Source organism: Trichoderma virens, assembly GCF_000170995.1.
Source record: "Trichoderma virens Gv29-8 chromosome Unknown TRIVIscaffold_5, whole genome shotgun sequence".
NCBI lineage: Eukaryota > Fungi > Ascomycota > Sordariomycetes > Hypocreales > Hypocreaceae > Trichoderma > Trichoderma virens.
Window position 1 is genome coordinate 128,487 of NW_014013744.1, and position 22,420 is coordinate 150,906.

General features: G+C 51.1%; 8 protein-coding genes across 8 annotated transcripts; 5 read left to right on the forward strand and 3 right to left on the reverse strand.

The window, feature by feature from the left end:
- Positions 1–287: 287 nt before the first annotated feature.
- On the forward strand, positions 288–1,400 carry TRIVIDRAFT_190288 (uncharacterized protein; the record flags this gene model as incomplete). The annotated part of the gene is made up of 4 exons (XM_014102017.1): positions 288–315; positions 401–930; positions 997–1,249; positions 1,306–1,400. The coding sequence occupies 4 exons, from the start codon at positions 288–290 to the stop codon at positions 1,398–1,400; spliced, it is 906 nt and encodes a 301-aa protein (XP_013957492.1).
- A 325-nt stretch (positions 1,401–1,725) lies between these two features.
- Positions 1,726–2,338, reverse strand: TRIVIDRAFT_36628 (uncharacterized protein; the record flags this gene model as incomplete). Its single annotated transcript, XM_014102018.1, has 2 exons — positions 1,726–2,106; positions 2,159–2,338. 2 exons carry the CDS (start codon positions 2,336–2,338, stop codon positions 1,726–1,728), a joined length of 561 nt encoding a protein of 186 aa, XP_013957493.1.
- An 894-nt stretch (positions 2,339–3,232) lies between these two features.
- On the forward strand, positions 3,233–5,137 carry TRIVIDRAFT_37216 (uncharacterized protein; the record flags this gene model as incomplete). Its single annotated transcript, XM_014102019.1, has 1 exon — positions 3,233–5,137. The coding sequence occupies one exon, from the start codon at positions 3,233–3,235 to the stop codon at positions 5,135–5,137; it is 1,905 nt and encodes a 634-aa protein (XP_013957494.1).
- Positions 5,138–6,010: 873 nt separating this feature from the next.
- TRIVIDRAFT_212460 (uncharacterized protein) lies at positions 6,011–8,532 on the forward strand (the record flags this gene model as incomplete). Its single annotated transcript, XM_014102020.1, has 3 exons — positions 6,011–6,303; positions 6,369–6,904; positions 6,995–8,532. 3 exons carry the CDS (start codon positions 6,228–6,230, stop codon positions 7,910–7,912), a joined length of 1,530 nt encoding a protein of 509 aa, XP_013957495.1.
- A 3,032-nt stretch (positions 8,533–11,564) lies between these two features.
- Positions 11,565–14,711, forward strand: TRIVIDRAFT_212461 (uncharacterized protein; the record flags this gene model as incomplete). The annotated part of the gene is made up of 5 exons (XM_014102021.1): positions 11,565–11,657; positions 11,808–12,204; positions 12,312–13,110; positions 13,225–13,945; positions 14,066–14,711. 5 exons carry the CDS (start codon positions 11,565–11,567, stop codon positions 14,345–14,347), a joined length of 2,292 nt encoding a protein of 763 aa, XP_013957496.1.
- A 306-nt stretch (positions 14,712–15,017) lies between these two features.
- On the forward strand, positions 15,018–16,413 carry TRIVIDRAFT_82475 (uncharacterized protein; the record flags this gene model as incomplete). Its single annotated transcript, XM_014102022.1, has 2 exons — positions 15,018–15,299; positions 15,622–16,413. The coding sequence occupies 2 exons, from the start codon at positions 15,188–15,190 to the stop codon at positions 16,137–16,139; spliced, it is 630 nt and encodes a 209-aa protein (XP_013957497.1).
- A 547-nt stretch (positions 16,414–16,960) lies between these two features.
- On the reverse strand, positions 16,961–17,959 carry TRIVIDRAFT_36484 (uncharacterized protein; the record flags this gene model as incomplete). The annotated part of the gene is made up of 4 exons (XM_014102023.1): positions 16,961–17,329; positions 17,399–17,592; positions 17,672–17,767; positions 17,881–17,959. The coding sequence occupies 4 exons, from the start codon at positions 17,957–17,959 to the stop codon at positions 16,961–16,963; spliced, it is 738 nt and encodes a 245-aa protein (XP_013957498.1).
- Positions 17,960–19,193: 1,234 nt separating this feature from the next.
- On the reverse strand, positions 19,194–20,813 carry TRIVIDRAFT_36499 (uncharacterized protein; the record flags this gene model as incomplete). The annotated part of the gene is made up of 1 exon (XM_014102024.1): positions 19,194–20,813. One exon carries the CDS (start codon positions 20,811–20,813, stop codon positions 19,194–19,196), a length of 1,620 nt encoding a protein of 539 aa, XP_013957499.1.
- Between the last annotated feature and the right edge of the window lie 1,607 nt (positions 20,814–22,420).

The following is a 22,420-nucleotide window of genomic DNA, read 5'->3' on the forward strand; positions in this document are numbered from 1 at the left end:
CGATATTTTGCCAGCAGCAGCTTTGATGCCTTGACCTCATCGCCCACGCGCGGCTTGTACTTGAAGTCTTGGGCAAACGCACTCGCCGAAACACCAGCACAAGCTTGTACCACTTTTTGTGGCGGCTCTACCAAGGCCACTTCAGACTTTTGGCAGCCTGAGCTGAGCAATCCATAGGTACTTGGACGTTCACTAATAATAGCTGTGTGCACCAGCGTTAGCTCATACGGGAGCACCAGTAGCGGCGGTGTCGGGTACCTGATCGCGGCGCGAGTTGGGTCAACGCCATGGACTCTGACGACTCGGACTTTTATGGTACCTTGAGTTTCATCTACTATTTTATTCGTCTGATTGTGGGAAGGGAGACAAGGAAAGTATCATCTCTGACCGGACAATCCAGGTGACGAGGAGGTCGCATCACACCTCTTACAGCGTGTCGCCGACTTTGACGTGGACGATTGGGCTCAGCAGCAGCGAGTCCATCCGAGCCGTCCGCAGCGCAAGATCAACTTCAATGACGAGGCTTCTCACTTGCACAATCCATATGCCGGCATATCTTATGCCTGGCAATTGACGGAGACGATTGACAACTTCCTTTCACGACTGCCGCCCGCAACAACTGACCAGACGTCGGATACGCCATGGATATTCATCTGCAACCCCTACATCCCACGGGTTCACAAGCATGAGAGTCAGAGCCAGTTCTCCAAGGGAAATGAGGATGAGGCGCCCGAGGAAGAGGGCAGCAAGACGGCCATTGTCGCTCAAGGCGGTCTGGAAAGGCTTCACCTGGTTAGCAAGTTCATCGAAGGGATGCAGAGGTCGGGAAAGGCCAAGTCTATTGTCGAAAAGGAAATCAGAAAAGAGCAGAAGCAGGCTACTGACGACATTCTAAAGCTGGCCCATCTCGCTAAGGTGCGAACAGGCAAAGTACGAATCACCCATGTTGATTGATGATATGTGATTCTTTATTTATTGACCATGCCTCCCCCGTAGTGGCTGCTGTTTTGTCCTGCCTCGGACGTCAACGAAATGTGGGAGATTGTCGCTAAAGCGACAGCAAATAATGAGCTTGGCATCGCCGCCAAGGTTGCGCCACGATCGCCATTGGAGGATCCTCGCAAGGATCGCATTCTATGCATATACACGGCCGATTTTGCTGACAAGGCTGACGTTGGGCGCGTATTGCAAAAGATGCGCGAGCTCAAGCTGGTTGAGGCCAGAGGTCGACCAATTTACTATAAGCCAGGCAAGCTCTCCGGCGCTGTATGTCTGATCTGATCTCAAGACTGACACCATGAACAGATGCATTCACATATATTGGCATCTCGCATGGCAATGCGTGGGGACTGAGGGTGTCCATTTATAGCTCTACAGATGTATTTCCTCGCCGAGCCTGAGGGGCGCCAAATAGGGAACATCTTCTCGAATTGGTAGAACAACAAAAAACGTATACTAAAATGCTGAGATACTTTGAGACCAACACCGAAATAACCAATGGGAGATGACTACCCACGAAAGTCAAGCTGACTGAAAACACAATGCATGCTAGGACAAGTAGAGACCAATATGCTAAACGCCAAGTTGTGAATGACCCTCATATCGTGTCACGTCATACCATGCCACGCCATCCCATGCGCCGCCTCTCTATAACAGTCCGATATATCCCCGAGGAACCTCCTTCTCTCTATTTGTTTGCCCATCAAGACAGCGTTCTAGTGCAAGTTATGTGACTTGATGCTCATCGTACAGGGAAGTTTGATCCGGGTCGACGGCCTTGAGAAGGAGGATTAGTCGATAGGCGCTGTTGCCGTTGAGGTAGTATCGATGCAACTTCTTAGAGCGAATGAAGCCAAGGCCTTCGTATAGCTTCATGGCAGCTGTGTTGGTCTCCTCAGTCTCCAGCACGATCTCATCGGCATTGCGGTTTGCCATGGCATCGATGGCCTTCTTCACCAGCGCGGTGGCAACCCCCCGCCCGCGGAAATGTGACGCCACGGCCAGCATGGCAATATACCCTCGCCGGGTTGGAGGCGAGTGAGATGAGTGCACCTCAAGCTTGCAGACTATGACCCCGATGAGAGACGAGTCTTTAGGGTCCAGGGCCTGGATCGATCAGTTGCTGTGACGGGCGAGAAACTCGACAGAGATGGCTTACCATGAAGCAAAGATGGGACCATTGGCAAAGAAAGTAGCGGTAGACATAGATACTATAAGGCTCACTCAAGTCTTTTGAGATGAGGGCCCGGATGGCCGGGAGATACTGGGCCTCAAGCCGGTGCTCATACTGGATATACTCCAGGTTGGCTGGCAGCTGCTTGTTCGACGACACTGCCATGGTGTTTTGCTGGTTTGCGGTGAAGGACTGTCTAGGGAGCAGCGCAAGAAATAGCGAGGCGATGCCAGACACCTGTCCGTCTATCCCACGTTCTTATCCCCTCTCTGGATCAAACACCTCCTCCGAGCAGTGACTCAACCGTCGGCCAGTGAGTCGGCAATGAGAGCGAATAGCCAAAGTGGCAGCCAACCAGGCAAGCCGGTCAGCATCGGCGGAAAGCAGGGAATCCTTCGAGAGGCCTGGCAACGACTGGGTGCCTGGCAAGCTCTCTGGCTTTGGTGCAACCTTAGGTCTGACTAAAAGCAAATCTTGGGTGGAGGCTCCAGTCGCTATCGTATCGTCGCGTGACGGTCAATCACATGTTAACGGGGGGTCGCAGAAAACGTGCTAAAAAAGGCTGTCCACTACCTGTAGCTCAGCTCAGCGGCTCAGCGAGATTCCCAGATCCGGAGGGCAAAAGCCAATTTGATCTGATGCTTGAAACCGGGTTCCAGCAACTTGCCGCAGCCAATGGACGGGCTGCTGGGGCGCTCCGAGGCGTGAACCATGCGTCTGACTTTTCCTTCCCCCTTGTGTACAGCATTTAACTCGTATTTCCCTCCTCTTCTTCTTTCCCTCCCTCGCGATGAGAGCGAGTCCTCGGCACTTTGGCGCTGTCAGTTCACTTTAGTGGCCTTTCCACAGCGCTGGCAGCCACTAAGAAGGCTGGAACTCTTCCCGTGCCGGATGATTGCCCTGACGTCAGCCGCTACTTAGACAACTTGAACCAATTTGCTCGCAACACTCAACTTCCAAGAGAGCAGCTTTAGCCCTTGAAACACCTGGCACGGCTTTGTTCCATTTACTCTTCTCCTATCTTTATTTGTCCTGCGACTTGGCACGAGGGCTTCAACCATGGCGACAACTCTGCGGAGGCGGATGCCGCCAGAGACCAGCTCGGCCGAAACTACCATGGACTCCAAAGAAGACTCCCCGCCGATTCAGCCGACATCCCACGTCCATGTAATCGAACGAGGGCCCAAGGCGCGCAAGCGTCGCAACACCTTCATCTTCTTGCTGGGTGGCCTCTGTGGTCTCATTGCTGCGGGATTCTTTGCCAAGTCCAACGACTTGATCGACTTGCCGGAGCTTACCGATCTCAGCATGGACAGTCTGCTGGATGTTATCCCGGCAGGCCTAGTCAAGGACATGCGCGAGCTTGTTCAAGGAGAGCGTGAGGTTACTACTTCCTATGATTCTTTCTCTGTCGGCTTGAAGGCTCGGGCTGAGGGGCTGGATGCTTACCATCCCATGGTCATGATACCTGGCGTCATCTCAACAGGTCTGGAGTCCTGGGGCACGGCTAACATCTCGAGGGCCTATTTTCGAAAGAGACTGTGGGGAAGCTGGACAATGATGAGGGCTTTGGTTCTTGACAAGGAGATTTGGAAAAAGCACATCATGTTGGATAAGCGAACCGGGCTTGATCCGCCCATGGTGAAGCTTCGTGCAGCCCAGGGCTTTGACGCAGCCGACTTCTTCATCACAGGGTATTGGATCTGGAGCAAAGTCTTGGAAAACCTGGCAACCATTGGATACGATCCCACAAACTCATTCACGGCTGCATACGACTGGAGGCTTTCCTACCCCAATCTTGAAGTAAGAGACCAGTATTTTACAAAGCTCAAATCATACATCGAAACCGCCGTCGCATTTGAAGGCAGAAAGGTGGTCATCGCCTCGCACAGCATGGGCAGCCAAGTCATTTTTTATTTTTATCACTGGGTTGAGTCTGCTCAGGGCGGCCGTGGCGGAGGAGACTGGGTGGACCGTCATATCGATTCTTGGATCAATATCAGCGGCTGCATGCTGGGTGCAGTCAAGGATCTGACGGCCGTGTTATCCGGAGAAATGCGGGATACTGCACAGCTAAATGCCTTGGCAATCTACGGACTGGAAAAGTTCTTGAGCAAAGAGGAGCGGGCGGAAATCTTCAGAGCAATGCCGGGCATTTCATCAATGCTGCCGCTTGGAGGTAACGCTGTTTGGGGTGACTTAAACGGAGCGCCGGATGACCAGCCTGACCAAGGTTTCTCATATGGCTCCTTTTTAAACTTTCGAGTCGGCTCAAACTGGACAACTCCCGACCGAAACTTTACAGTTGATGCTTCCATGGAGTATCTCTTCAACACGACCGAAGATTGGTACAAGGATCAGGTCAAGCGAAGCTATTCTCACGGCGTTGCTCATACCACCGCAGAGGTTGAAGCCAACGAGAAAGATCCTAAAAAATGGATCAACCCCCTCGAGAGTAGACTTCCTCTGGCGCCAAATCTCAAGATATATTGCTTTTATGGGGTCGGTAAACCTACAGAGCGATCATATTATTACAGAGCACCAGACCAACCTACCATGACCAACCTCAACATTACCATCGATATTGGGCTCACCGAAGGTGCTATCGACCACGGTGTCATCCTAGGTGAGGGAGACGGTACAGTGAACCTTTTGAGCGCCGGATACATGTGCAACCATGGCTGGCACATGAAACGGTATAACCCTGCTGGCGCCAAGATCACAGTAGTAGAGATGCCCCACGAGCCTGATCGATTTAGCCCGCGAGGAGGCCCCAATACCGCCGACCACGTTGACATTTTAGGAAGAGAGACACTGAACGAGCTGATCTTGAGGGTTGCAGCCGGCAAAGGCGAGACCATCACCGACTATGTCGTGAGCAATATCCAAGAGTATGCCGACAAAGTGAAGGTCTACGAGGAAGAAGGTGAAACCGAGAAGATGGGGAAGAAGAACAAATCATAGAATGATATCGTTAACCTGGTGTCTTGGGTTGCCTGCGTGGTTGGCCTTGTTGGGATGGGATGGGCGATTTGGCGTTTAGCGTGGGGAGCTGTACATATGCAAAAGAGGCGGGCGGAGAGCTTGTTTCACGACGAAAGAATACCCTCAGACATTGCGGAAGCACTTAGAACAGTAGACAAGATAAAATATAGTTGAGAATTACGGTAGCCCTACAGGCAGGCATTGGATCCCTGTTGTTAATTTGGAGTTGACGGTCTGATTGAGTGAGTGATGCTTATGTAAGGTTCGAGAACATGTCTCTGTCTTATCTACCGATGCACGGAGCCAAGCGTGGATGGAGATTAACAGAGCCACTACGGAAATGACATGTTAAAAGGGAGGCACATACGAAGTGGCGACAAGGATGCTGCTGTCCCCTTGTATGAATTATTTAGATGATGGAACGAGGCTACAGAGTACAGATATGCCAATTCGTTATCTTGCATTTTGCATTGAAGAGGAATTGCCTGCCTATCTTAGTACTAGGTACTAATACCTCCATGACGCATTACAGTAGATACTGCAGACTGTTCTGTCAATGCCTGCATTTGATACCATCCATACGGAGTCCCCAGCCGCCACATATTAATTTGGCAAGCATGGCGCATGGATTAGTGGCTGCAGTTGAAATATAATTTTTTCTTAGTGCCACCGTTTATCGGCTGCGCCTGCTGGGTGACATCAGGCTACTGACTCGAAATCAATCCCGAAGCATCGCCTTCTTTTCTTCCCTTTACCCCACACATCAAACGGGGCCTGCATTCCGCTCGCATCCCAAGTAACACAAACCCAGTCAATCAGCAATCAGGAGCCTTTTCAGGGTCTGGGACAGGGTCTAGGACTGGGACCGGAACTGGGTGCTTGGCGACGTCTGGCTCACTTTTCTTGGTCGACGTGCCCTTTTATACTTTGGCGAGCCTGTCGCGGGTTGGCCTGCTGTACTTGCTCCTCTTCTTCCCTTCGCCAGTTCGCCAGTTCGCCAGCCATCGCCAAATCGTCTGCGCAAAGGCCCCGATGCAGTCGCTGCCACCTGCTGCGGGATCTGGCAGCCATGGCGGATTACGAAGAGATGGTGCCATCTCCGCTCTCTCCTCTCTCTCCCGAGGAGGAGGACGGGCTGTGGAATGGTGAGTTGACGGACCAGCTACATCCAACACTCGGGAGACGGACATTGACAATGGCTGCTGTCTAGAGCTCGACAAGTGCGTGTCGGAACATTGCGACAGCCACGAATCCATCGACGATGCCCTTCGTTCCTGGCTGAACTTGACGACCCAGCTGCGCTTGCAGCAACCCGCGTCGCAAGACGAGGTTGTCATGTGCTCGCAGATCTTAATGAACAGCGATATATTCAAGCACAACAAAGACTATGTCCGCAAGCAGCTCATCTACAGCCTGCTGCAGGAGGACGAGTCCGGGCCGCTCCACGCTATAGTATGTATGCTTCTTCTCGACGGCCACCAGGACGCGGTGACGTTTCCGCGCATGATCCAGGAAGCATGCTTTCCTCGCCTTTTGGAGTTGATCAGCAGCCGAGACTCTGACGACGACCCGCGCCTCCATCGGTTTCTGCTGCAGCTCATGTACGAGATGTCGCGCGTAGAGCGGCTTACGCCGGAGGACTTGGCGCTAGTCGACGATAACTTTATACACTTATTGTTTCGCCTTATCGAGGGCGTGTCTAGCGATGTAAACGATCCATATCATTACCCAACTATTAGAGTACTGGTGCGTGTTTCGCTCTCTACATCCAAGAGAGATCCCAGTCCTTGAAGATTGAGATATGCTGACAAATGGCAACAGCTTGTCTTGAACGAGCAATACATGCTTGCGTCTACAGATACCGTGACGAATCCCGGATCGACACCCGAACCGCCAACGAACCGCATTGTAAAATGCCTAAGTCTCCACGGACCAAAGTTTCGAACATTTGGGGAGAATATCATTCTGCTCTTGAATCGGGAGACGGAGACGTCTCTCCAGCTTCTAATCCTTAAGCTACTATATCTTCTTTTCACAACTAAAGCGACGTACGAATACTTTTATACAAACGACTTGCGAGTGTTATTGGACGTCATCATTCGAAATTTGATGGATCTCCCGGACGAGAGAATGTCTCTCCGGCATACCTACCTGCGAATTCTATATCCTCTGCTGGCGCATACACAGATGAACCAGCCGCCACACTATAAAAAGGATGAGATTCTCCGCTTGCTCAAGATCCTGAAGGGCTCCCACAACGCCCACTTTGCCCCAGCCGATCCGACAACCTTGCGATTGGTACACCGAATAGCCAAAGTTAAATGGCTTGAGGCAGACGATGATGCAGACTCTGAGACGTCGGGGCAGGCAGAAGTTGCCCGAAAGCTCCTAGGCATGAGCGTTTCGCCAAGAGATTCATCCAGCAGTGTTAGTGTCAGTGATCTGGCCGAAGTCACGGAAAAGCCAGGCGTGCATACACCAAGTCGAAACAATGACTCGAAAGCAGGCATGGAGCACTCTGAGCATTACGTGGAGCTGGAAGACAGTACTGGCAAAGCCAAGAAGCCTCTTCCGGTGGTCCCCAAACACAAGCACGGCGTTCCCTTCAAGCATGCAGCCACCACCATGGTACATATCAGTAAAGTTGCCGCGAAAAAGACCCCTCCAAAAGCGCCACCCCCCAGACGACACGGCAAGGTGAGGTTGGCAGAAACGACGTCATCGGATGAACACCTCGCAGGAACCATACACTAGGGAGTCGACAGGCTTGTAGCCAAAATTTGCCGTATGTACGTTAAGATGTTTTTGTTGTTGGGGTTTTCTTCGTCTTCTCTTCTTTCCTTGACTTCGTCACCTCTTAATTTCAAGAGAATTGTTTGAAAGCGAGCCCCAGCGGTATTGCTGGCGCTCAAAGACGTCGACCGGTACGTGTCTTCACCTCCTTGGAAGCACACGGCCGAAGCTTTTCTGGAGTTTTTGGAGTACAATGCAGAATGACGCGGATTTTCAGCTCTTGAACTTGATCAGCGACAGGCCGGCTATTGTTTGACACGAGAAACATGAGTAAAGGGAAATACCTCGCAGTATAGACAAGAGAGTGTTTATCGGGACGAGAAGCAGCCTACCCAGGACTTACTATACCTTTTTTACTTTGTTTTGTACATACAGACGTACATACGATGTCTTACTACTGGGCATGATGCTTGGAACAAGGGGCGAACAGGCAAAGGAGCATTTCTTACTTGGGCGAATTTGTTTCTCTTTTTTTTTTCTTTTCTTTTCTTGCTTGTTTAGTGTTCATAGGGTTTCGGATGTGCCGTGTGTGACGTTGGGCGTTTATTCTACAATACATTGACTAATTGAATCTTGTTTTGAAATGCTGCAGTCAGGTAGTAGTTATTTGATCGGAAGGACGAGAAGTCCACTTAAGTGTTTGACGAATATTTCATTATATAATTGCCTTTTCTTTTCTTTGTAATAATAATAACGGTAAGCCTTATCAAAGTACATCTCGATTTTCGTTTAAAGTATTTGAATCCTTGTTTAAAGCATTTGAATATGGAGCCAAAGTCGATTTTGCCTCTCCTGGCTTTGAGGAGAGTTGAGATGCTGTGAAAATATAACAACGCATCCATGCAAGCTCACTTGCATGGTATTTCACAGCAGTCTTAACCTCACCCAAGGCCGCACACCGTCGTGGAGGATTGCAGGAGACTCAATTGGGAAACTGCATACCCGTCATTGGGCAGCGATCACTCTCGGGATCTTTGGGCCATGCATACGACCATGGAAGAAAAATAGTATTAGCTCGCTGAATTGTGGCTGCATATTTCACAGCAATTTTAACCTCACTCAAGGCCACATTTATGGATGATCGCCGGAGATGAGAAATATTATTGGCCTGCATAGGTAGAAATTAGAACTAAATTGATCTAGCTCTTCGGGCCTTGGGGGGAGTTAAAAATGCTGTGAAGCAAAATGTCTGAGACACTCACCTGCATGATAAAAGAGAAATATTATAGGCCAGTCCTCTAGAGACTAGAGCCAAATCGATCCAGCCATTCAGGCCTTAGTTGGAGTCAAAAATGCTGTGAAATGAGTCTCGGTCATCACGCTTGTATGAAAAGAGAAATACTTACATGCATGAAAAGAGAAATATTATAGGCCAGTCCTCTAGAGACTAGAATCAAATCGATCTAGTTATTCAGGCCTTGGGGAGTAAAAAATGCTGTGAAAGACGTTCGGCTGATAACAATCGGCACACAGAATTACTCAGTACGCATACATAGACCACGCTAAATTCAGCGAAATATTGCTTTCATTGTCTCAATGTATGCACATATTCATTTTGCGGTCCCTCTTCTTTTGCAAACCACTTGGCAAGTAATGCACATTTTACAGCAGTTTTGACCCCTCTCAAGGACATTTATGGATGATCGCAGGAGATTCAATTAGGAACCTACCGTATTTTGAGTAGTACCTTGGATTTCAATTTACTTCTAATTTCTAGTAGTATAGGCCAGTAATATTTTTCCTTTCATACTGATCTTGCCGAGGGGCCGCATGGTCCGGTTGCTTTATATAATGACTATGAAGTTGGTGTATCTAGAATAAAACCCGCCCGATATCTAGTTAAACCTTGTTAGCTCGCTAGGCGCTCCCAGTGAGGAAATCCATCCAGAGTCTTAGTGCCATTGCTCGATGCTACGCCAATCGCATTGCAGTGGAGCAACACTCCAAGATTCCATAATTTCTACCGATTCCAAACAAAGCAATGCAAGGAAATAACCTTCCAGAGCGGAGAGACTCGATCGTGCACGATGGAATTTTGAAGTGGAGAGATAGGCTGGTGGGGGAGGAGGGGCGTGTGGCTTGTGCTGGGCTGGCGCTTGTTTTAGGGGACGAACTAATACGTCATTCTCTGGGGGGCTTTGAGGAGAGAGGCAGCCAGGCTTGTGTTGCTTGGACAGAAGCAGCTGAAGGGTGGATTTGACGTGTGTAGTGCTACATGCCTGGCAGTACGAGTTTAGAGCGGCGACGGCGGTAGCAGGACTTTGGGTTTGTAGGGGTCTAAAGGGACTTGCTGTAAGCGAAAAATGACGATTTGAGCGCGGGTTTGTGCATGAGGTGACAGCTGAAGCGCAGATTTTGGGGGGTGTTGGCATGTCAGTTGTCAGTTGTCAGTGTCAGTGTCAGTGTCAGTGCCTGTGCCAGTGTCAATGCCCATGTTAGGGGCCAGAACAGGACAGAACAGGAGGACAGGACAGGACAATGATAGGTACTTTCGTAGTAAGTCATGGTATGAGTGAGTACACGTACAGTAATATCGAGTGAGACTGTGCCCCTTGGCCCCGGGACGCTCCGTGGAGGAGGATTACAGGCACTGAATGGAATATTACCGCCACTGCTTACGGGTGTTTCGTCGGCCCTGCTATCTATCTTGAGATCTTTCCACCTTACGTATGTACCTATTTGCTATTCTAGTAGACAGCACTGCCCTGATGCTAGGGAGCATTCATCACCTTGATGGTCACTCGTGCATCGCAGGTTGGCCACCTTGGGTGCCTGGTCATGCTCTCTTTTCGCTCCCCCAGTACCTGCAAGTGACGCAGCGGCAGACGCAAGTGATGCAACGATACCAGGTATCGAAGAGGTTCCTGCGCTAGCGTGCCCCCTCTCGGTTTCTGTGTTGCGCTGTAAGGCCGATGAGGTCAACCCGGGTTCTGAGTACCTCTGCGACTGCACGGTCGGAGGGGGCGGAGCATGTACCTGTGACCCGCAGCTGTACTTATGCTCACCATTACGGGGCCATTACAGGGCCATTACATGCATGAAAGGCATTGCCCGTCTCCCCGTGCGACGCAAATCATTTAGCAGGACAGCAATGCGCAGCTTCGTTTCGTTGGCCTGTGGCTCGGCAGCACCAAATTCGCAATTTACAGCAGCGCTGCTTTGTTCTAACACGGTCCATCGCATCAGCCATCTCGTAATTCATCTAGGCTCTGTTTTCTGTTTCCGCTTCTGTATCCGTCACTGTCTCTGTTTCCATTGCGCTAAAACCTGCTTTGGCTTGCCGACCCCAAAAAGTCTCACCTCGACTGAACTGCCATTGCGTCAGTCACGCCTGTTGACGTTGACGGCCTCTCGACTTTCCCCTCCCCACCAACGCCTCTTTGTGCTTCGGTGATCGTCCCAGCTGTCGTCACTCGCTAATTCGTGCGAGGCGAAACCTTGGTCGGGCGCCGTCTTGGCTGGCATCCAGATTAGGAGCAAACTATAATATTTGGCTGTGCGGCTGCTCGGAGCTTCGTTTCCTCTTTTTGCTGCATTTTCTCTCCTTCTCCTCAGCTCAGCTCGGCCTTGCTCTGCTCTGCCCAGCTCTGCTGCTCTCCTCCCTCTCGTCGCAATGGATCCCCAGCCTCAATCTCAGGGATTGACCCGTCTCTCCCCTGATCTGAACTCGGGTCCCAAGCTCAATTCTTACCTGCAGCAGCCGCAGGTCGCATCACAGTCGCAATCGCAGCGACAGCCGTCCAGCTCGCCCTACCAGACGTCGCAGAAGGGGAGGCGACCTCTCTCCTACCAGCCGCAGCCCACATACCTCGAACCCGGACGACGCTCGCATACCGCATCGCCTCAGAGACGCCAGAGTCCCCTTCCTGGCCGCTTCAACGAGGAGTGGGACGCCAGCCAGCGTGGAGGTTCCGTCGTCGACGGCCGCCGTGGCCAAAGCCCTCCAGCAATGTCTGCCACTGCCGAGGCCGGACCATCGGCCGTGCAACGCTCCAACTCGGTCAACAGCTATGCGGCTGGCGATGATCGCGCCCTGCCTCAGAGGGGCAACACGCTGAAGAAGAAGGCCTCGCTGCGGCGAAGCGGCACGGGCAGCATTGTGCGATCCAGTAGCCGCCGCAGCGCACGAGCTGGCAGTGTCAAGAGCCTTGTCCTCCAGACTGCGACGGATCCCGACGAGTTGCACAGCGCCTTCTTCTGTCCCGTTCCCACAAACGGCAATCCTACCGATGTGCTCGCCGCTAGATTCCAGAGTATGCTTGCCTTCATGACACCCCCTCCCCCCGTCTCAGATTCGACTCGGCGCATTGTAGCCGTTGTATTGTATCATCTGACGCTAACGTTGTACGACACTCAACAGACTGGAGGAAAATCCTGAAAGACCTCATTGCGTATTATCGTGAGGTACAGTCTCACTATGAGCAAAGGTCCAAGTCGCTCGCCAAGCTATCAAGCGTCGCCAACAACATGTCGAACCCAACCTCGTTCCTCCAAACCGCCGGCATTGATGATGCTCTTCAAATTATACGCAACTATAATAAGCTAGCCCTTCAAGAGGCCAACAAAGCCAAGGAAATCGAGGAGGATGTCATCTTGGCGCTTACTGGCCTGAGGAGCGATCTGCAGCAAAAGATCAAGGAAATCAAACACCTGGCCGGTGACTTCAAGAACTCTGTTGATAAGGAAATGGACTCCACCGGCAAGGCTGTCAAGATCCTCTCAGAAGCGCTGGGAAAGAATGAGATGGACACCGCCGCCACGACGGGCAAGCAGGATCCATACCTCCTCAAGATTGCGGTCGATCGCCAGATTGAGCGCCAGCTTGACGAAGAAAACTACTTGCATCAAGCCTATCTCAACCTTGAGGGCTCAGGCCGCGAGCTCGAATCTATCATCGTAGGCGAGATTCAAAAGGCTTACAATGCCTACGCTGGTATCCTCAAGCGCGAGGCAGACAATGCTCACAGCGTGGTCGGAGAACTCCGTGATGGACCAATTGCTATGCCCAAGGATCAAGAGTGGGAGCATTTTGTGTCTAACGATAGCCGAGTGGTCAATCCCAGCATGCCGCTGCGCTCGGTCGAACAGATTCATTACCCAGGGCAAGACCATCTCTCGGCGCAAGAAATCCGCGCCGGACTACTGGAGCGCAAGAGCAAGTACTTGAAGAGCTATACGGCAGGATGGTGAGTTTTCTTCCTTGTGTACTAGCAGCTGATTTATTCCTATCCCATATCACTCAACGAGGTAAAACCTAATGCGATTGATGCTAGGTATGTACTTTCGACAACGCATCTTCACGAATTCAAGTCGGCAGACAAAGCTCAGGCGCCCATAATGTCTCTCTATCTTCCGGAACAAAAACTAGGATCCCGCTCTAGCGAAGGAGGTCCATCCAACAAGTTTCTTCTCAAGGGACGGCAGACTGGCGCCATGCACCGAGGCCACACCTGGGTGTTCCGGGCCGAGAGCCATGATACTATGATGGCTTGGTACGAGGACATCAGGGCCCTGACGGAAACGTCTCCGGAGGAGCGAACAGCATTTGTACGATCTCACTCACGGCGAAGCACGAGCCGATCATCGCACCGCTCAGCTAGCAGCGACGGACTTGATGAGGAAGAGGACGAGGAGCCATTTACAGCGACCGAGCAAGATGTCACGCCAGGACCTCTTGCCACGCGGCGACCCCAACCAGGTGGGCGGTTCCCATCCGATATCCAAGTCAACGCACAACGAGGCTTACAGGTGCCTCAGTCCCCGTCTAGTGTAGGATCCAGCCAGGAGCCACATGCCCCGGTGATTGCTGCAGCAACCGCGATTCCAGGATCAGCCACAGAGGCCTATTCTCCGGAGAAGTACACACGGCACGACGAAGGCCATCCGGAATACGGACAGAGAGGCGAGACCCCGATAACAGACGTCCATGCACAGGCAGTCATAGCCGACCATGAGGCACAGGTCGACGGCGTCAACCCTTACACAAGCGAGCCAGTAAACCAGAGCCCAAGCCACCAACGAAACGTCTTCGTGACGCCACTTATCATCCCAGGCACTCGTGCGCCAGTGCTGGCCAACGGCATAGGTGGTGACAAATCTCTCGGTCCACAACAGCAACAGAATGCAGCCGCTATCAATGGTACAGCTGCAGGAGCTGACACGAACGATATCAACGGCGGACACTACACAAATGTCGGGGGCACAGCACCTCTCTCTCCGGATGCGATTCCTAGATCTGAAGTTCAGCCTGATGCCTCAGGACTGCAGGTTCTTCCTGGTCAGGGAGATGCTGCAATGCTAGTGGGTGATAATAACGCGGTTCGGGCAATCAACGATGAGAGAGCGGCTAGTACGGTGACAGTGTCAGACTTACCGATGCCGGGCAGCTTTCCTTAGGGCCCGTCATTTGATTTATTGATGGATATGTTATTTCTTTTCATTTTTTTTCTTGCTATTTTGGTTTTCATTTGTCCAAGAAATGTGTGTACGTCACTATCTGGATACCATCTCTTGATTACCTACTGTCTTAGGTATCTGCGTCCTGTACAATGGATTTTTGCTATTGGATTGTGGAGGGGGAAAAGGGGCCGGAAAAGAGCAACAGTGTATTGAGTGAGTTGAAGGCGTTTTTTCCGTTGCTTTGTTGTCGATGCAAGTGTTTTCTGGACCGCATCACTCGTTAGGTATATCCATAGCTTGCCCTGCGTGGTACAGCTAGCAGTTTTTTGCTGTTTGATGAAATTCAATGTTTTGTTTTTGCAAAAGTAGATTGATACCATAGGTAGCAGCAGGCCGTTTCAATCTCACAGTATCTCGCAATGCCTATATGAAATTATAAACGCTGTTATGGAGCACCTCAAATGAAATTGCATGTATCGCTGTATCGCTGTATCGATATGTCGATGTATCAATGTACTTTAGATACGTCCCTCTTGCCCCACCACGCACAATCCGCTCCAACATTATTCCGCACCAGCCAATCAGATCCCCTCAATCGGACAAGCTTCCTCTAAAGCAAGCAGCCTTTCTCCGAAAATTTCAACACCAGTCTTTGGAGACGCTCTAGGAAAAAAAAAAAAAAAAGTTTCACGACCGACGAGGGAAACGACATCCGAAGAAACGGGCCTCCAACTCGCAAACCCCCGACGATTGGCCTCTTTCTCGCCCACGGAACTCTTTCTTCCTCACTCATTAAAACAAATAATAATAAATAAATAAAAGATCAAGCAGCACAACATGTCCTTCCGAGGCGGGTCTCGCGGTGGTCGTGGAGGGTCTGGCGGCGGCTTTCGAGGCGGACGGGGAGGATTCCAACAGAGGGACATGGGCCCGCCGGCGCAGGTTCTAGGTATGGCGATTTTTTTTTTGCTCTCTTCATTGATTTTCTGATTTTGTTTTGTTTGTCTTTGCGGCAGAGTTTTTTGGTTGGTGTCGAAGTTTTTGCTCTTGGCTTCTTTTGTTGAAAATTTCTCTTCGACGGGGAGAGTGGCCTTGCGACTGCGCGCTTCTTTCTCTACTTCTTGTTTTGGACTTGCTCTAGATTTTTTGTCGTCCAATTTGCGAATGGCAATGGACAATGGCTTCAAACTGAAGCACAACACAATGAGCGAGAGGCAGAGATTCAGACAAATCAGAAGACACACACCCAGCTAACAAACCACCTCCCACAGAAATGGGCAAGTTCGTCCACGCCTGCGAGGGCGAAATGGTCTGCGAGTCCATCAACCCAAAGGTCCCCCACTTCAACGCCCAAATCTTCCTCGAGAACAAGACGGCCGTCGGCAAGGTCGACGAGGTCCTCGGCCCCATCAACCAGGTCTTCTTCACCATCAAGCCCTCCGAGGGCATCCAGGCCGCCTCCTTCAAGGAGGGCGACAAGTTCTACATCGCCCCCGAGAAGCTGCTGCCCCTCGACAAGTTCCTGCCCAAGCCCAAGCCCCCGCCGGGTGCCCCCAAGCCTAAGCGCGCCGGCGGCAGCTCGCGCGGCGGGCCCCGTGGAGGCGGTCGCGGAGGTTTCTCCCGCGGCGGACGCGGCGGCCCCGGCGGTGGCCGTGGAGGTTTCTCGCGAGGCGGTGGTGGCGGCTTCGGCGGCCGTGGTGGCCGTGGTGGAAGCGGCGGCTTCTCCAGAGGCGGTGCCGGCGGTGGCAGGGGACGTGGTGGCTTCAGCAGGGGAGGACGTGGATTCTAAGAAGGAAGAGAGAGAGAGAAACAAACAAGGCAGACGTACCAAGATGAATTGTCCGTCTTTTCTTTTCCGTCTTTGCTGAACAAACCTTGGGGATTCCCCCCCTCTAGGAATTGGAAAGCAAGAAGGGAAGAAAAACCCGGCATTGGAAGCGGCCGACAGCAGCTTGCTTGGGGCGAAAAAGGAGAGGGGGAGAGATTTTTATATGTACAAAGGGCTTCACGGCGTTTAATGGCTCGGTTTATTCCTCATCGTACTTGAATTGGGTTTTCTCGTCATCTTCATTTCCCCCCTTCTCTTCCCACCCATCTTGGGTGCTGCTGTCTCGACCAGGCATGACGAAGAATTCATGTAACGAAAGAGCAAACAAAGAGTGGCAAAGTGTGATGCGAATGTAGACAAATAAATGTAATCACTTTGGGGCTTACCAAACACGGGTCTCTCTCACAGCATACAAGACGTAGGATGGTCATAGGGGTATCATAATCTCTGTTGTGGTAAGTTATGCAGATCATATCCTCTCCTCCTCGAGCCTCAAAGTGCCAAAAACCTCCAGTTGTATAGGAGAGTAGCTATCATTATATAAAAAGAACCCCATGCCTCCAACCATAATGTTTATCCATATTTCGAGGCGCTTGCCGGGCAACCACCAAGCCAAACACGATTGAACAATCTCGTATGCGCCAGCTCTCATTGATCATGAACCATACAGACCATTGACCCTCTAGCCCCATTTGTCACAGCCGAATATCCAGTAAGACCGAGAATTAGAAAAATAAATAAATAAAGCTACAACTTTGCTACGGTCGATGCTGTCGCCTAATTTAAGGCTTTGGGATGCGTATCGTCTTGCTGGTCATCATGCAGCCGTGAATCATGAACAAAAGCACGACCGGGTGGAACTCAAGCGACGTGCCTTCAAACACGGTGCCAAAGGGGATGTTGTCCAGGATCCAGCCTTGCTGCAGCCAGTAAGCCATGATGGCATCCAAGCCCAGAGACGTCGGGATGGGAGTGCCCTCGAAATATTTGCTCTTGCCACTGGCGTCCTTGGGCAAAACCGCGACGGTAACGTTGAAGCGGGCCAGTCTGGTCAGGCCGCACAGAACAAAAAAGGTGAGGGCGACGGTATCGGCGGTAGTTCGAAGACCAATTGAAAAGGCCACCATGGCGGGGGCAACACCAAACGAAATCTACAAAGCAGGGCGTGTCAGTATGCATGCTTGATTGTTAACAAGTAGCTTATAGACAGGACGACGTACCAAATCGGCAAGGGAATCCAGTTCCTGGCCCATGAGGCTGCTCTTCTTCCTCCATCGGGCAACCTTGCCGTCAAGGAAGTCGAAGAACAGGCCAAATGGCAAAAAGGCTAGCGCCCACCGCAGATGAGTGTCTCTGTTGGCATCGTCAAGGCACGAGTGTAAGGACGAGAATATCGACATGACACCGCAGAAGCCTATGACAGCATCACATGCAACGTCAGCAATCAAGGTCGCCAAGCAAAACTAAGGGAACAAGGGGAGAGAGGAACCCACCGTTCATCAGAGTGATGAGATCTGCGAGGTGCATGGCCCGTACCAGTGAGAAATGGCCCACGTCTGCAGAAAGAAGCATCTTTTGCTTATCAATGGCTGCTTAGAAGACACAGGGAGAGGTTAGCTTCTGATGTGTCTCTAGCTCGGCAAAATATATGACCCATCCCCAACACTATTCCCACCACGAGGCTGCAGTTGAGGGTTCGTACCTGGCAGGTTCTGCGGCGGCGTCTCTCTCGAAGTCAGGCCATTCGCATCTGCCGAAGCGGCACTGGGTCGTTTTGACATGGCGAGTTGGTTGTTTGGCTTGTAGACCGAGGCTCAGAGAGAGGCTTTTTGTCCGTCTATTCGGTTCCTCGAACGGGGCAGCAGTGGTGGATCAAAGGGCGCGCAAAGCTCGAAGCGTCCCGAAACAAAGTTCAAAAAGAGAAGTCAAGCTTAAGTATTGAAAATAAGAGAAGCACCCGGTGGGATATCGCGAAACGGCGACTACAGGTGACGGTGATGTCTGTGGAAAGAAGACGAAGAAGACGAAGAAGGGAAGAAGAAAAAAAATGGACGACGCGAGGGGCTGCTGCAGCAAATGCTCAATTACATTGGACACGGCACTTGCACTCTTTAGCTGTTAGCTGTCCGCTGCTAGGCGAAAGAGCCTAGGGTGGCGCTGTTGCCATTTGGCACAGCCTGTCTTGGTCCCGACTACCCGGCTAGCAGCATGTGGACAGTATCCAGTACCAGCTGATACAGCACGGCAGGGCCATTTGCGCCACAAGAACTGGTGGTAGGGCACAGAGCAATGTCAATTGTGCTAGCTGACAAGTACCGCTACTTGTTGGGCCAGCAGCTTGTTTGTACCTGCTAACGGGCTGCACCTGTTGCTCGTTGCTCATCGGTGATGTCAACCACCTACCAGGCATGATGATGCACACACTTATGCAGCTACTACCTACATGTACCTATCACGGTCACAGTTACACCATGATGCGCAGACAGCTTTTGCCAAGTTGCCAAGGTAAGCACACACAGGCAAACAACACCGCCTTAGTAAGAATGACGTCTGGTGCATGCATGTACACCCCAAGTAGCAAGTACGAGTACTCCAGCAGTGCCTCAATGAGCAAAGAGAGACGGCACTTTTTTAAGCTGCTGTCAGTATGACCCTCTTCATAGATGTCATATGAGCTATGAAACCCAAATGTATCAGCTCCCCCCAAGGGTGAGCAAAAGCCTTGTCCATCCCATCCACATGCTGCTAATCTGCCAGATATGCTGTAAGAGATTAGTAAAGCTACATCTCTTTGCCCGTCTTCTTGTGAGTGTCTCATGACCTGTGGAAACATGCCTCAGGTTTACATCCTAATCTACAGAGTAATACCTAGTAGGTACGCTTAGATTACGAGAGCAGCAACTCCAGCACAACAGCAACTCTAGGCATATTGTCAAACAGCCTAAAGACAGGGGCATCAAGGACACATGAGAGAGAAAATCAACTGCACAAAAAGTCTTGTAGGTAGTTGTAGCGCTAGAAATCGTCATCGAGCGGAATCCCAGTCATCGACACATACTGGACCCTACGGACACGCTTATAACCACATAGGCCGCTCACGAACCCAAACTCGTCATCGTTGCGACAAGCCGGCAGCGCCTCCATCTCATCTGCATAGAGATCCCAGATTATTCCGCCCACAGCCCACAGCGACTCGTCCATGGCTCTGGCGAAGAGGGCGGAACCCACTGCCTCGACGGTGCCACCGCGGCTGAGATAGGTCTTGGTAACGGGTGGCCACTCCCTCGAGGATCTGGTCATCTCGAGGATCTTGTGCACGTGGGGAGGCTCCGTGTGGTCTCGCAGAAGCCGGGCAAAGTGGCCCAAAATGCTGGCAAATCCTTGCCTCATGGACTTGTTTGTGCGCAGGTTGTCGCGTACCCCGGGTTGCAGATACTTCAGAGTGAGCCTATTCTTCTCTACAAAGTAGTCGCCATCACTATTATCCGCATCGTCAGAGAGCATGTCCCCGGCGTCTGCTGCGCAACAGCGGAGTGCCAAATGCATTCGCGGGCTCATGAAGCCCTCTTGACACTGTCCGCAGGTGCAGCCGTACCTGAGCCGTTGCAACTCTTCTGGTGAAGGGTCGCTCAGTCCTTTCAAAGTCGAGAGGATGTCCAAAAAAGGCTGCGAGCAGCCAGTGAATTTATCCGAAATCCCATGCTGAGTGCGGGTATCATCTATTTGTTCTTGGCACAACTCGAGTGGCGTCCCTCCCATGTAATTCCGAATTGTGATTAGGCGCGGACACTTCTCGAGGATCCATTTGACACATGACGGATTCTCAAAGGCTGCTGCGTGATGTAGTAAGGTGTTGCCGCGTCTGTCAGCCAAGACCCAGATGTCCTCCTCCGGCCCGTAGGATTCGAGAGCCTTCTGAATCACTGCTAACCGAGCAGTATCGCCCTTGGTTGCCTCAAATTCGTCCAGCAGCGTTTCAAAGAAGATATTGGTTGTGTGAGCTGGTGTTGGCCTGGGCGGGTCGAAATCTTTGTCGGCAGGCAGAGATTGACACGCATGTTGCGTATTCCCTGGGAGGAAAGCGAACCACTCCGTGTAGCCAATACGCCGAAACCCCAAAGACCTTAAGAAACATTCCGCCGTTCGCTCCTCCCTGTCGTATATGTGTCTTTGCTCTTCATCACTTTTATTCTCGCACTCGTCTCTGACTTCCGAGTTTAACGCGGCCGAACAAGCGATGGCGACGAATGTCTGGGGATCGCACTTGGCCATTGCTTTTTGCAGGATGTCGCGAACCATTTCCCGGCCAAGGCCTTGACGCCTGTGACACTCGTTGATACTCACTTGGTCGATTAAGAGAATGTCGCCATGATCCAACTCATCGCCCCAGATACCGGAACCAGATCGAACCGGGTCCTTCTTGAAGACAGGCTTGAGCCGACCATACCGATCAAAGAGGTCGAAGCCCATGGCCGAAGTTTCTTCAGTTGGATCTTTGATATCGTCGTGGAAGTTGGATCGTATCTGATTACGTCTAATCAGGACGCTGGTGCACGAACCTATACAGTCATGTTTGCCGTTGATGTTGGTCTTCTTTGAGAGAACGGATCCATTGATGACCTCGATCCACTCCATTCCTTCATACGGGTCAATATCGCTCTCGTTATCGCTCTCCTCATCCATGTCTTCATCCAAGTGTTCATCCATGTCTTCATCACTCTCTTCACCGCTGTTTTTATCTCTCGTCTCGTCGCCGCCCTCATCTTTGGCTCCAGTTACATTCATCCTAGGTGAACTAGAGGCCATAAGAACGTGCTTGGCTTGTTTTCAAGAATGGAGAAGCAGTATACTTACTCATTCTCTCTAGGCGTGGTGATTTGCTCTAGGTCCATCATCCATGGAGGGCGAGATTCACGAGGACCGTAAATTTCTGCTTTCTCTTGGTCCGTCAACGGCGACATTGGCCTGCCGTGGAAGCGGGCTCTCATTTTGAGCTGAGCTCGGGTCGGTGGCTTCCAATCATTCTCGAAAGTCTTGGTCAGGGAAGGAATTTTGACCTTGATCTCGAACAGATCTCGCCAGTCGTCGTTGGCGCTCGTCTTGGCCAACTTCGACGCTGGTGCATCTTCGCCGGAAATGTCGTTCAAGAGATGCTTTTCAGCGGGCATTTTGAATCCGTTGTTGGCAGAACTTTGGTGCACTTCCCAGAAGTATTCACGTGTGCTGAGTGAAGAGGAGGCAAGATGTGGTTATCATTTGCTGTTGGTGCTTGCGGGGTAAACACATCCCAGGATTTATGGAAGGCAGGCCGCATGTTGAGCGGCCAACAGGCAGGCAGCAGCGATGCTCGACATGGAATCGCGTTTTGAGGTATAGGAGTGGAAGGGCTATTCAGCACCCCAGCGGCTAAGAGGAGTTCCGAATGGGGTAACAACGTATTATTATGAAGATCTCTTATCACCGTTACTTAAATACATATTATACAATTCCTGGTGTATCTGCTACTATCGCTAGTTTTTGCTACTATCTATATATTCCTCTAATATCTGCTATTATTACTACCCGGGCTGCTTTAAATTTAAGAATGGGATGCTGAATAGCGAACGTGGGATGCTGAATAGTCACTCCCAGTAGGAGGACGACTTTCATATATAAAAGGCCTCTGCGCGATACCCAATTAAGAAGAAAGCTAACCCAGAAGGTGAAACATCCAAGTCTTGATTGTACGGAGTACACCATCCTTGTTTCCTCGTTTGCCTTAACTCGGCTGAAAGAAGCTGGAGCGAGAAAAAGCGTTGAAAATAACATGGAAATGTTCAGAGAAGCTCAGCCCGAGTACTTGCTGCGCCTGTGGCGTTTAACGTAAGGCTCAACATGCAGCTGACCAGGTATTGCAAAGTATATGCACCGTCACATGCAAATATCACCGCTAGTATCCAAGACACTGTTCACACGACTTCAAGAGGGACACGCGACTCCAAATAAATTTATCAGAACGCTTATTAACGGTAATAACAATATTATCAGCAATATCACATACATTACTAGGAGTGAGGACATGTCCTGACCCCCCTCAGCTCAGACACTCAAGTCTAGCAGTGGCATGTCGAGTGACCAAGCCCCAAAGAGATGACAACAACAATGCAGCAATATCCTGTAGTGATTATTAGGTATTCTAGCCTGACACTGACGATCCTATCAATGTCCACAATCAGACATAAAATGAGAATATAAACAAGTAC